This window comes from Nymphaea colorata, chromosome 4, assembly GCF_008831285.2.
Source record: "Nymphaea colorata isolate Beijing-Zhang1983 chromosome 4, ASM883128v2, whole genome shotgun sequence".
NCBI classification, from domain to species: Eukaryota; Viridiplantae; Streptophyta; class Magnoliopsida; order Nymphaeales; family Nymphaeaceae; genus Nymphaea; species Nymphaea colorata.
Window position 1 is genome coordinate 15,682,265 of NC_045141.1, and position 14,372 is coordinate 15,696,636.

The 14,372-nt window shown below is 36.7% G+C and overlaps 1 protein-coding gene across 1 annotated transcript; it reads right to left on the bottom strand.

Moving 5' to 3' along the window:
• Positions 1 to 363: 363 nt before the first annotated feature.
• On the bottom strand, positions 364 to 9,478 carry LOC116253574 (4-hydroxy-3-methylbut-2-enyl diphosphate reductase, chloroplastic-like). Its single transcript, XM_031628459.2, has 10 exons — positions 9,087 to 9,478; positions 8,123 to 8,319; positions 7,148 to 7,327; positions 6,930 to 7,061; positions 6,419 to 6,493; positions 6,238 to 6,343; positions 6,014 to 6,108; positions 3,837 to 4,022; positions 3,646 to 3,732; positions 364 to 927 (listed from the first exon to the last, which is right to left on the bottom strand). Exons 1-10 carry the CDS (start codon positions 9,328 to 9,330, stop codon positions 865 to 867), a joined length of 1,365 nt encoding a protein of 454 aa, XP_031484319.1. The 5' UTR covers positions 9,331 to 9,478; the 3' UTR covers positions 364 to 864.
• Positions 9,479 to 14,372: the final 4,894 nt, after the last annotated feature.

The following is a 14,372-nucleotide window of genomic DNA, read 5'->3' on the forward strand; positions in this document are numbered from 1 at the left end:
TTTAGTCCAATGTTCTGTTCTTTACATCTTCCAAAGGCAAAGAAAGGGAGGGAATAAAAGGCAACAAAATAGACTTTTTGGTACTATGTTGTTCTTAGGAAGTTGATGATAGTTTTACTAGGAAAGCTTAGGAAAAACAATTTGAAAGCTTCTTTTTTTTTTTTAAGGAAAGGCCATATTTGAAATGTAAGAAAAATAGAACACTGTACAGTACACTTTGGGTCAAAACACAGGTTACAAAAATTTTGTTTGAAGGCTACCTAGATTTGCTCGCTCTAGAATGAAGTACCTGAAAACATAATCTACAAATTAAAAACAAAATGCATTTGGATCAGCCAATCTCAGTTTTAGACTCCAAGGAGGTAACTGATCAATGATTCGATGTCTACAAATATCTTATTAGAATATCAATATATAAAAGGATCGTCGTGTAATACATTTTAATCATGTCCACACAAACGTTCCCGGATCCCCTTTCCACCACGCTGTACAATACCCATTTAAACACACTGAATCCTGAAGCCATTTTTCATGTTGAACATACTCTTGGTACGGCTTTTCTGGATTTTCGGATGGACCTGGAGGGTTCCAACTGAAAATCCTGAACTACTTTTCCAGCATTAATGCACCTGGAAAATATTTTCCAGGCAATAAGCACGCCCATAGGAAGCAAGGAAGGAAAACTGTTTGAGGCAGACTACCTTGCTATGAACCAAGTTCACTCTCCTTTTTCTGTTATTCATTCCCATCTGCAATACTCTTGACTAATACATGAGAAGTCCCATTACATCTCGTCACCTATGATACATGATAGCACTTTTACAGACGAGAACTTTGGAAAGCAACCGCTCGAGGCCAGGATCGTCAAGCATGCAAGGATTCTTTGCTCTTAATCTCAAATACCTTGTTTAGGACGTCCTCCATTGCCTGCACCACAATAACAATAGACTATGAACAAAAATGTAGACTAGAAGAAATATTGACACCCATCACGGAAGATGACGACTTAAACGTTGTGAATGGTAAAAACTACATATTCTAATGATAAATATATGTTGGTACGTGCACGATATCAAATAAAGCAACCTAGAACATGCATACAAGAACATGCCAAACACGTGCAAACAGTTTTCTTTTATCCACGAATAGCACTTAAGAAACTACAGCTGCTACTAGCGCTGAGCATCCTTTGTTTTCCTTCTTTTGTCACTGAAGGTCCACAAGGTACCACGCCTTGCTAAATTATTGAATTGGTTCAAGTTCAAAGTGGAAATCAGGAGAATGAAGCGTGCAATAGATCTGATGGTTATGATCTTTCTTTGCCTCGACCATATGGAGTTCTACAAGTTAAAGTCAGAATCACATCAATTTCCTTCACATACAACTGATCATTCTCTATATCTAAATGAGCTATATATGGTTGTCGAATCTCAAGGCATGTCATTTTTTAAGTATTTCATTGATAATATTCTCGAGGTACCTAATCCATACTGAGGCTACTAGAACAGCAGCATGGAGGTTCCACAGTCTTCATCCTGTTGCGTTCAGATGGATAACTTGAAGTGAACATGGATAACTTGAAGTGAACAGGTAGGAACTTATTGTTAGTCATTAGTTGCACATCCCCAGACTTGAGAGAACACCCAAAAAATCATGTTTTTATGAAAATACGAGGACACATTTGTATTTATTTAAATTTGAATAAAGCAACGACAGATTTATGCTCAACCGAGCGAACTTTAACATATTTTCACCTACTCTTAGTCATGAGCTAATACATAATTGATTCTTTTATCATAGTTCAAAGAGTTGACATTCTGAAAAACATTGCAATATTTTCACCATTTTGAAACCAGCTGATCTTATTGGCAGAATATCGTGTTATTCTTGACTCTTGAAACACTGCTACAAAATATACACTGCAATGATTAAACAATATTTAAATATTTCCCCCTTTTACTTGATATGTTTTTTTTTTCTTTGTTCCATTTACAGTTTAAGAAGAAAAACTTTTACGAATGTTTGTCAATGCTTTGGAGAAATAGCAGGCAAAACATATTTTCATAATTTTTAATACCATCCCCTATATATTTTATTCATGGAATTCCAAATATTTTTCTCATACTCTCCCTACAGGAACAAAATTTTAGAAAACTTTCTGATGAAAAACCTCCAATGGAAAACCACCAGAGCACTCATTCAACTCCATCAATCTGAAAATTCCGGTGCACAGGCAGAGCAAAACTGAAAAGCAAACAGTCAATAATCTAGGGAAACAGCTAGCTCTTTTCACAATATATAACATCTGTTGCTTGTCGCTGTTACATGTGTTGAATGATCTTGAAAGTGTCACTTGATCTCCTTCATCTTCCAGCAGCAAGAGATTTAAGAGCCCAACAGAATCAGCATACCACAAAAGATCTTTGGCACCATTATGATTTTATAATGCGTTTGTTCAAACTTCTTTACATTAATATCAACCTTTAAAAATAAAAAAGAAAAAAGAAAACGACTGGGCTATAATCCTTCAATGTGTGTTGAGACAGCATTTATAGCAACACTTTGTTTAGTTGTTGATAAAGCTTAGCTTTTCTAGCTGGGCATGTATATAACTTTCAACTTTTCACCCTCATGATGCTTTTTACTTTTTAATATAACTCCACTCACTCAGATCGAGCTACAGCAAGCCTTCACGAAGTGGTAGTCACAATGCAGATAAAGAGAAGACGAGATGAAAAAGTGAGAAGACTTGCAATCCCATCTTTTTTGCCCTTTTCAACTAATATTGAAATTTTGAAAATGGCCCATTCCATGCTTGTCTGATGTCTGTACTACAAACTACCCACACAGCTAAAGCAATAAATGTGGACTGAACACATTAACCACTCATTAGAACATCCTCACATTCTTGCTTTTCATTTATGGCTCGACATAAATCTGAATGTCCGTATCAGCTATGGGGCAACAAGCCCCCACCAAGTAACGTATATTATGGTGCTTGGTTTCTTAATCACTCCAAAAAATTAGCGTTATCCCCATGAAGTTTCCCTTTATAATGCGTGTCAACCTATACCATGCAGTTGTTGAAAAGAATGAGCTAATTGCTATGGGGTTTACCCTAAACCCCAAACAACAAACTGATGCATCATCAGAAACATGAGAGAGACAGTAATGCAGATGTGATTCAATTGGTTATTTTTCAAGCCATAGATGACATTCTTCAATATGGTGACAAATTCTAAAGATATAAGAAAACATAAACATCGATTCCTAGAGAACAAAAATTTTTGTGACTAAGCATTTTAAACGTCTATTCTGTAGTCTGCAGATAATACAAGCTATGCAGCAATTTTTGCAACTTGAGCATGAAAAATACTGTTGTACCATATAATGTAGTATGAACCCTGAAATCAAACTCGCAGTTCTCAAGGAGAATTTCTGAATGACTTGACCATTTCATTTTAATAAGAAGCACATGAAGAGTGAAAATGCCCAGATCCTAAAGTGTTAATGTCTTAAAGAACAGAACGAGACAAGAATAACAAAAAAAAAAAAGCATTGGCTTGACATACGATTTGGATTGAATGATTTACAGCACATGTTAGAGTCTCCAAATTCATAGACAAATTAATAAAAAAAACTTGCCTTATCAGGAGTAGAAGCTCCTGAGGTGACACCGATCTTGATAGGACCATCAGGTAGCCAGTTTTCTTTCTCAACCAGTTCCCCGTGCTTCAACAGTGACCAAGATATTAGGAGAAACTTGTTAAGAATTAAGACAGCAAATAATAATGTACAATCGAAATCAGAAATTGATAAAGATGTAGCATACTTACATTTAACTTATAAAGTATTTTGTTTCCTGGTCCTATTCTCTGCTCATTATCAATCCAATAAGATGGAATTCCCTTAAGCTCTGCAATTTCTTGAAGATGTGAGGTATTGCTAGAGTTCCATCCACCAATCACCAACATGAGATCAAGCTTCTCTTTCACAAGACCATACATTGCGTCTTGTCTCTCCTGGACATGGAACATGTAAGTTTGATATGCATATTAACTTGTTAATTTATCTTCTTGTCGCCTTTGCAATGTGTTACTAATAGGGGAAGAAAATGTGTAAACAGGATAACAGAAATAGATAAGTATTCGTGATGGAAGACATCTTCCTTGCCTTCCTAAAACAGTCCATCTGGACATACCTAGATGGAATCAGAAGTCGTGAGATGGATCCCGAAAACCAAATATCAAAAAAAAAAAAAAAAAAACCCGAATAAATCCAAGGAAATATCCAGTGAAGAAAAACTGATCAAATTTCCAAAATTAGCAACCCATCATTCTGTCACTGTCAGATGCTCGGGCAATTCTTTGATTGCTGATGTCATCTGATTTGTGAAACTTCATACTCTTAAGTTAGTGGCACTCTATTAACTTTCCTTAACAGTTAACATGTCTTACTAAGCATGTGCATCCTTTCTACTTAGGGTCTGTGACTAAAAAAGGAAAAAAAAAAACCTTCCAAGGTGATCTGCTGCAATTGAAACAACTATCACCTGATGTGTTAAGTTGCTTACTACCAGGCTGACAGCTCTGAGAATCAAGTGATTATGAGAAAATTGTATAGTCAGGGTTCCAGACGATTGTTTCATATCAAAAGTCATGTCACTCATATGTGACAGACAGCTACATTATGATTAGATCAATTTATCAATCTAGACGTACATGAAAAATCAGGACATCTGTAATGATAAACAGAAAGAAAGACACTGACATGAGGACCAGGGAATGAGGATAAAAAGAACTAGCGGAAAAGATAAAATAGAAATTATTACTCAACGCTTATGTTTCTTTATCAAAAACTAAACCTGACTGGTCTCACAGCAATCATGAAAGAGTCTATATAGGTTCAAAACTAATGGGCCTATAAGTGCAAGGGTTTGAGATTGTCACAAAAAAACGTGTACGGGTATTATACAGCGAGGAAAAAGACAGGTATAATACGGCAAAGTTGTATATCTCGGATTCTCGGGAATAAAATGGAAAAATCTCGGCAAATTTTTTAAAAATTTAAAACATTTAATAAATCCTAAAAATTATTTAAAAAATCATAAAAATACAAAAAAAAAAGCAAAAAACGGGTATAATACGCGTATAATATGTGTTTTTTTGACGTTTTTTAAAAAAGGCATGTTTTGTATGGGTATTATACGGCTGACTATGTTTTACTGTATTATACGTGTCTTTTTCCAATAAGACACGTTTTTTGTGACAGTAATTTGAGGAAATGAAAGATGAAGATTGTCTAACCAATTTCTCCCTTAGAGAGCACTCTGTAACCCTGAAAAAAATTGTAAGGTATACCCACCCATTGACACTCACAGAACAAGAATCAGATGCAGATGAACACAACATACTTCCCATGTTATGCCTTCATGAAGTGCAGTTTCAGGAGAAAAAAAAAGGGGGCAGCCCAAAAGGGGGTCTGACAATTTTTCTGAAATGATCCCCGGCCATGGAAAAGGGAGAAAGTATACCCTGAAATTTATTTCAGGGTATCACACGCCTCACGAGGGACTAGCTGTTGAACTGGACTCGTCATGAGGATAACAAAATCTCAATGAAGTTAAAGCAATCAATTTGGAATGGCTGTTGGAATGTGTTACGTGGAGTCTTCATTTTCACCTACAATCAGTAATTTTATCTGACGACAAAAAGTGATGTGATAATGTACACTTTTAACAGTCACAGCAGTTTTTTGTGTCAAGGAACCATTACAACCTATTCTTTCCACCAAAAGAAGGTATGGTGTTCTGCCTAGCCAGCTCAGCTTTCATTGCAAACAGAAGAATTCCTTTAAGCACATTATTCTGCAAGGAACGTGCCTAAAGCCCAAAAGAACAATGACAATGGATGCTACCAACTAGGAAATATGAATGAAGAAAATATTCTTATTCGCCAACAAGCCAACAAAAGTGGGATACATGTGGATTTTCATAGAAATAATATGAAAATACCTGAGTAGCATCACAAGTAGTATTGAAGCTCATAAAATGATCATGGACAGTTTCAACTCCATACTTGCGCATCATGACCCTCTCAAGAAGCTTTCCTGGATTAAGGAATGCCAACAAAAATAATATTAACAAAAGAATTCACTGTAACCATTTGGATATATCTGAACAGTCTAAGATTGGAAAAGGAGATGATGCACAATATCCATACTGCAGGATTAACTCACCAATCTCTTCAGTTTCTCCCTTAAGCATAGTTGTTTGATTAGCAATGCCTACTCTATATAAGTCTCTATCTGGGTCAAATCCAGTGGATACTGCACTTTTGAATTTCTGCACATAACTAATCATTATTATCCAACAAGTAAATATCTTTGTCTGCTACTTGAAGGAATTGACAACTATTACCTCCATAAACTCTTCTTTTGTTCCACTTGAACCATCAAGTTTTCCGTGAAGGATATAATCAGCAACATACATTGCCTGGGTTGGATAAGATGCATAGACTCAGTATCAGCAATTTAAAAATATGACAATAATACCGCCAAAAATAAGCTAATAGGAATTTATCATGATATTCTGAAAATATCACCAACACAAAAAAAAGTGCAAAAATATTGTGAGTTATTAAAAAAAAAATTAAATATATTAAAACTTTTTCCCTTTAAATTTCATGAATATTTAAATATTTATCAATATTTTGTGGAAAATTAGTTGCAACTTCATAATTCATTATTTTTTCTATTCACAAGTATTTTATATTTTTCAATTCCTGAGAATTTTCCAAGAAAACCATTGTGAATAAAAACCTGAGTTGATATTTGTGAAAATGCCCCTAAGTAAAGATCCCCCATATTAAACTAAAGGTACACAACATTTTGGAGAAATGCAACATTAGAAGTCAAGTATCAAGAGTTACCTCTTTCATATTCTTCACAATGATGAAAGTACCTGCATTGGATGCAGTTGCAATAGTTTCTTCATGAGTGTATTTACCATGAATTACTGAGGTATACTCTGCCTTTCTGTGCTTATCAACTGTGTTCCACACCTAACCACATAATTACATGGACCATTATTGTCAACTATTGGCAAAAGAAGCTGAACTTATGATACTGACATATTGATAATTATTACCTTTGTTACCCACGGGCAGGTTGAATCAACTATTTGAACATTTTTCTCACTAAGTGCCAACAATTCCTGAATAGAAGCTCCAAATGCAGGTAAAACTACCACATCTCCCATCTCAACAACATCGAGATTCTTTTTTCCATTCTCAACAGGAATAATCTGAAGTTTCATCTCTGCTAACCTCTACAGGATAACATGCAACATTATATTCATGAGGCATCTAGCAAAGCGAACCAATTAGTTCAAAATCTACAGGACATTTCATATCAAAAGGAGGAGAAATTACTTGGTATGAACCAGTTACAGATCCTTTATTTATGGATTACAATTTACATGATTGACTCTAGGTTGAAAGTGATGTCTGTTGGCATACTCACAAGGAAATAAATATAGATATTTGTGGTGTATAATGCAGCACTAGATGGAGGATTACAACATTTCAGCCAGGGTGGAGCCAAAAGGGGGGTGGGCAGCAGGGACCATGGTCCCCTTGAGGTCTTGAAAAATAAAATTTTACATTTTAAAATTTTCAAAAGTCTTTGTTTGGTCCCTCTAAAACTCTTGGAAAATACTGTTGACCCTGGAGAAATATTTTGAGAAATTCTATTTAGTGGGGTAGCTATATTATTCAGCCCCCTGAAAATAATATCCTGTCTCTTTCTTACCGAGATTCTCATGAATTGAGAAGATGAAAAAGAAATAACAGAATCTAGTTCTGTTTAGTATGATTCTTGTTTATCATTTATTTTCCTGTACAACACCGTAAAAAGCATAATCCATGGCACGGATTAGGGACTCTTTAGGCACATAAATGAGGATTTGTTAATGGCATCTAGCACCAAGAACATGCTAAGGCACAAGAAGCATAAGCACCCAGAATTCTCTAAAACATGGCTTTCCTGCAAAACAAACAACCTGGAAATGAAAAAAGACTCAAAGATTTCAATGCTTACTACAAGCATAGGCACATGAAAATACCTCGTTCACCGTAGGGTTGTGAATAATTTCATTGGTGATCCAAATTTTCTTCATAGGAAACTGCCTCCTCGCTTCATATGCAATCCGAATTGCCAGCTCAACTCCCCAGCAAAATCCATAGGCCTCAGCCAGCTTGACAGTTACATTCCCCCAAGTATATTCATAGTTATTCTTCTTGAGTGTCTCTATGATATTGCCTACCATTATCCCATGAAATTCAAAAATGTCACAGTATCAATTTTTTTTGCGATCCGGAAACCACAGCCCATCAAATTGAGAACGTGTGTGACACCACAACTTTTCTCAAGGAAAAAGCAAAAAAATCAGGCACGCAGATAAGAAGACATCCAATCAACTCCATGGTGTATCACCATAACACAGAAGAACGCAAAAGAAGCCCATCAAACTGCCCAAGTAAGTGTTCAGATTGTAACATTTAAAACTGTTTCGCTCGAGTCGAAATAAGCATCAAAACCAACATTAACAACACTCATGAACCTTAATCCAAATAGTACCAAAAAGGTTCATAAATTTTCAAGTAAATGCAAGGGTCACAAGACTCGAACTACATTCAAGAGGCTGACGAAGAATTCACGCTTTAGTCAGAGCACAAGCAAGAGTTTGCTGCCTGACGAGTAAAAACGAAATAAGTTCGAGAACGAATACGACAAACAACCCCTAAACTATCCAAGTAAATAAAGCAAAAGTAACTAGAATATATTTCCCAAAAGCAAAAAATGTTCCGACATATTTGAAGAAAACATTTTCTATAAAATTATCAATATTCACCATTCCAAGTATACGTGAAATGACTGAAGCCACAGCCCTGAGAGTCCATGAAATTCACGGCACAAAAACACATTTGACGACTTTAATAAAATCTAGGAGCCCAATCAAAACCCGCATTCCTTCTACGAAATACAGAGAACGACAGGGTAGAAGGAAAAGAAAAAAGGAGACCCACTCTTGTACTCCCTGTTGATCAACTGCATGGTCTCCTCCTTGAACCCGAACCCTTTTCGATTGTAGTTCTTGCTCCTCGTCAGGTTCTTCCTGAACACCTTCGGATCAAAGCCCGGCTCCGCGGTGCATCGGACCGAAAATACCTGCTTCTCGTTGCCGGAATTCAACCGTGATCCGGCAACTCCAAGCGACAGCAAGGGGTCTGGGAGGAGCAAGGCGCCCTTGGCGGTTACGCAGAAGGCCATAGCAGCTCGTTCCTCCTCTCCTCCCTCCTAACGCCTCTGCGACCTTCCTCCTCCTTCGTCCCCCCTCGCTTTACTGAGTGTAGTATTTAAACTATTTCTTTTCCCAGAATTCCAAACGCCGGGAAACAACTGGCAAGCGCGCCGTGCTGCCTGTTCATCAGCTGATGATGCCCGGAACCGATGAGAGTCGACCCGAACGCCCAATCTTTGTACGATACAACTTTTTGGTTCGGGTCAACTCCAAAAACCCGGATTCTTATTAGCAAGGGATCCCCCTTCTGAGCAAATAAGGAAATAAGGACACCTTTTTATTTATAAAAGTTGACAAAGACAACCTTTTTTGCTGACCTTTTGATCTCACTTTCTAACTCTTACTCATAATTTAAGATATCTAATTCATTCAACTGGGTCTCTTTTAGACTCAACCTTCAATCTCAAAACTAGATTAAGTTTCAATTTGATTGGATCCAAAGTTTTAAGAAGAATCTGGACCTTAATGCATGTAAATTATATTTGGATATTAAGATGGGTGTGTTTGGATTTCATTTTGGTCTTATTGGTCCTGCAAAGTCAAGGAGCAAGTTCAAAGAAAGCTAGCTATTGATGTTGCAACCCTCCCTCTCCTGGGTCAAAGTTTTAGTCTTAAGATCGAAATGGACTGCACTGGGTCCAGCTTAAAGAAAAATGAAGGATGGGCTTCATTAGTCATAATTGGCGTGTTCGTGTTCCTGACAACTTGTCTCTGTCCATGCTGATGCAAGGAGCAGTTGGGTTGACCCAGTTTTTGTGGATCAAGAAGTAAATCCCATGCTCAAGCCCCCATATCCAGTTAAAACAAGATAACGTTCATAAGTGGCAAATATTGGCTCTCACATGAGCAGTCAAAAAGGTTACATATGATCTCAAAATTAGGGTGAGCGCCGTAAGATGTATCATGTCATTTATCTATCTTTCTAGGGTATAGTACATGTTTTCAGAACCTTATGGTGCTTTCGCTATACTTCAACTTACATATCGGTGACCCTTTTTTTTTTTTACAGTACATGAAATTGACGCTTTGAATATTCGAAACAAAAACTATTTACCTACCAACTCTCATCCTATCAATTGCACCAATCCTCTTAAAGGCACACATGATTCCAAATTTCTTTATGATCTTTTCATATTGAACCGGTAATATGTCACCACCTACCGTCAAAGAAACAGGCTTTGTTCCGTAGAGAACCAAGGGCGTAGATAAGTGAGCGTTTCGTGGCTCTAAAAGCTCAAATGAGTTGTTGAATTTGGGTGAATCTGTATCCAGTAGTTATATTATTGGACAATCCTCACAGCTCTATAACCAACTGAAAAAATTTGTTAACTATATGCTTAGTGTGCACCATGAATTGTTTTTTTTTTTAGCTCTGTCCCTGCATGCATAGAACATGTAAGAGAGAACCACTGATACCAAATCAACAAAATCGCCGTCAAAGCATCTTCAGGCCATTTCTGCTCTGCAGGACTCGAGGAGGCTTGCCAAGCATTTTGTTCCAATGCAGCGGCAGTTTTATATTCATTTCTGTGGATGGCTGCCTTCTGAAACATTTGTTGCTGTCAGGTGACGATTGACATGCTAAAAGGCCAGCAACTTTAAAAGTTCTGTCCAAAGTTTGAATCTGTCACGTACCAATCTTCCACGGCATCTTGATTTGCCGAATAAACTGATCGGGAACGATTAAAGGTTACTCCCAACTAGACGTTCAAAAAAGCAGATGTTGAACAGACTTTGCTGCATTTTACACGAGGAACATCATGAAACTGGAGAAGTCCCAAATCCTGGGAAGACCATTATCAGTCAAAAGTCATCCATGGCGGGCTGTGTAAGAGGTTCCAAGAAGACCCTGAATAACTTTTTGAATTCCAATTTGCAGCAAGCACTTTGAAACCGACATTTAAGCCAAAAAAAATCTTTTCTGCATCTAACTTGTTTGCTACTTCAGAACATTTTTACAATAGAAAACAATGGGATCTAGAAATATCTGTCCAAAAAGGATCTTGAAATATATAAACCAGAATTGCCACTAGATTTTTAAGCCACAAAGATTGCTTTTGAACTGGTATATAATACACACTGATGTGCTTTAGGACATGGAAAAGTCAGATTGACAGTGTTCACGCAACAGGAATTTGACTGACTGACAAGAATTCTAGCTGAACGCAAATACCAGGCGGACATTTTAAGAAAGTCAAAAGAAATTATAAAAACAGTTTTCTCAACAGATCCAGATCCAGATCCACAACCAACCATATCTACCTGAAAGGACTACAATCTAAAGGATCCAATCTAGTGAGAGGGGAGATAAGAAATGAGAATAATCTCAACTTTCTTATATAGGGTTGTCAAAGCCACTTACAAGATTATTACCGACTACCCAAAACAAGGAATTTCATTACATATACTTGGAACCGGATTGAAGGGTGCTCCTTAGCACGCGAACACTCAAGCATAAACCAAAAATTCAACATAAACAAATGAAGTACATAACAAAACAAAAGACTATATAGAATCTAAACACAAGAAAACATATTTCTCATAAAAAGTTAAAATTTATTATTAGTGCTCCTTAAACATAAATTTCTAGCTTCTTCCTAACTTGACTGGCAGCAGTGATTCAACTTACATTAGTATAAAAAAGCACTTGACAAAAAAAAAAAAAGAATATTGTGTTACCATTTGGCAGATTTTTTTTTTTTCCTAAGAAGGGCCAAAATATATTTGTCAAAACTTTTACGGGGCATAAATATCACTTTTAGAATTTTAAAGGGACTAAATTAAAGTTGTTCAAATTTATTAATCTATTTTTCTTTTTTGAAAACTCAATTGCGGCCATGGCCGCTGCTTTCCCCCTTTAGCTCGGCCCCTGGTTACCATGTTATTTTAGAGAATATGACGTAATTATGTTTAATATTTGATTATTAGATCTACGAACAACATCCATGTTTGTGTTCTATTTTTCAGAACAAAAACATAATGTTCTTAGAATATGTTTTCTACAAAAACAGGGTTCTTCTTATCAAACTCCTTTATATACAGAATATGTTTGAGTTCATAAGCATTTGAAGAACAAGCCGAACAGGGCGTCCTGTTTTGCCTCTTCCTCAAACAGGTGGACTTGTTTCGGCCCAAACAACTATTCATTTGTCAATTGTTTGTGCAGGACACATTGTGACACTATGTCAATTGTTTCATTTTATGTTCTGAACAAGTATGCAACCATTGTCCATCGTTTGATTCCCAATTCCTGAACAAGTATATGGATACAATATATTTCATATATGTAAGTAAAAACCTGTAACATATGTCTCCTCGGAGACATATAGTACAATTGGAAAAACCTGCTAACACATATTCCAGGAACCATATTCCACCTACAAACCACATCTTTCACATTCCTCAAATCTGTTCATAAACATTTCATAGTCGACATTCAACGAATTCGTTAATATGCATTCCATATTATAAGATATACGTTCAACAAACCATATTATCATGTGCTATAAACCAGATTTTCTGTTCTATTGTCAACACCTAGAAAAACAAAAAAAATGACTGCTACTAAAAGAAGTTTTAGTAAGCCTTACCAACCATAGATTAAAGAGAGATGCCTTTAACTTCTGCATTATTAAGTGACCAAGTCTCTCGCTCATAGTGGTTTCTTCATAAAATAATGTTCATGTGTCTAAGGTTGAAACAAAGCAGTGGCATATGGTTTGCCCCTTGAATTGCTAAAATTTTAAAATGTACATATTATAAAAAAACCAAAGTGTACAAATTATAAGTGACATTTTTACCTTCATCAACTAGAATGTTATGTATGCATGCCCTGTTACTTGAATTGCCGCCATCCACTAAATTACCCAAGATTCATAATACATGAAAATTTTGTATTTAGAGATCGCCAGGTTCATTGTGTTCATGACAATCTTATGCTTTTAGGGGTATTCAACTAGTCAAGCCAACTCAAGCTGGACTCGAACTCGCTTAGTTAAATTGAATTTGGACACAAATTAAAATTTGAGTTTGTAGAGGAGTTGAGTTTGAGTAGCATGAACTCAGCTCGATTAAACTCGAGGAAGCTCGTCGTGTACAGCTAGGGGTGCCCAAACAAGTCAAGTCCACTTAAATCATAGGGCTGAATCCAGGTCTGTTTGGGCTTTGTAGAGCGGGAATCAAGTCCAACGGATTCAACTGTTAGCTTATTATCGAGTTCGAGTCTGGCTAGAGATCATTTAGCTAAGTCAGATTCTAATTCGTGAGGTTAAACGAGCCGAGCTCGTGCTGACCTTGTAAAACTTGACTCAAATTCAAACTGAGTAGTACACGCGCCCCACGGGGCCATGGCTTACACGCCTTTTTCTTTTATACCATTTCAAGGTACCTGCTCATCTTAGTTTTTTTATGCAATTTAGTTAATCTTAGTGTTTTTTTTTTTTTCAATGTAATTTAGTTCATTCAAAGAAAGCAAAAACTTTGCATATTTTGTTATTAAATCAAAGTTTAAGTGTGTTTTCTGTAAAAAAATTCGTTACCTCTTTAAAAACAGGAAAAAATTTGCATGAAGAAGACAGAAATATTATCTTTTGTCAGATCACCTGACCCAAATTCCCTCCGTTGAATCTTTCGCGGGCTAAGGTACCCTTGGGAAGACTGGTCTATGGCTGCTTGATCTTACTGGCAAACCCGCTTCTCTTCCAGCGTGCGACTGCGGCTATAGAGGCTGTAGTTGCAGGTGTCTCAGTGAGGAGGAAAGGTAAGTTAACCCTCGGCAATGTTGTCCTCTAATTCGGTTCAGAACCGATTGGCAAACCATTCAGTTGAACGGGTGAATTGTCCTTTAATTCGGTTCAGAATCTGAGTTTACCCTCGAACCTTCAATTTTGATCCTATCCCTGTTCTAGAGAGGGCCAACTGCCTCCATTGAGGCATTCAACTCTTCGATCACTCTCTCTGCAAACAAATTCAATCGGATCTCAAAATCTCATGAATTTCGGCTCTCTCTCAA

Excerpts from the sequence above, each read along its gene's own strand:
- LOC116253574 (XM_031628459.2), bottom strand. The coding sequence starts at position 9,330 with ATGGCCTTCTGCGTAACCGCCAAGGGCGCCTTGCTCCTCCCAGACCCC. Across the intron at positions 7,328-8,122 it reads ACAACCCTACGGTGAACGAG|AGGTTAGCAGAGATGAAACT; the intron begins GTATTTTCATGT and ends GTTATCCTGTAG. Across the intron at positions 7,062-7,147 it reads CCTGCCCGTGGGTAACAAAG|GTGTGGAACACAGTTGATAA; the intron begins GTAATAATTATC and ends TTATGTGGTTAG.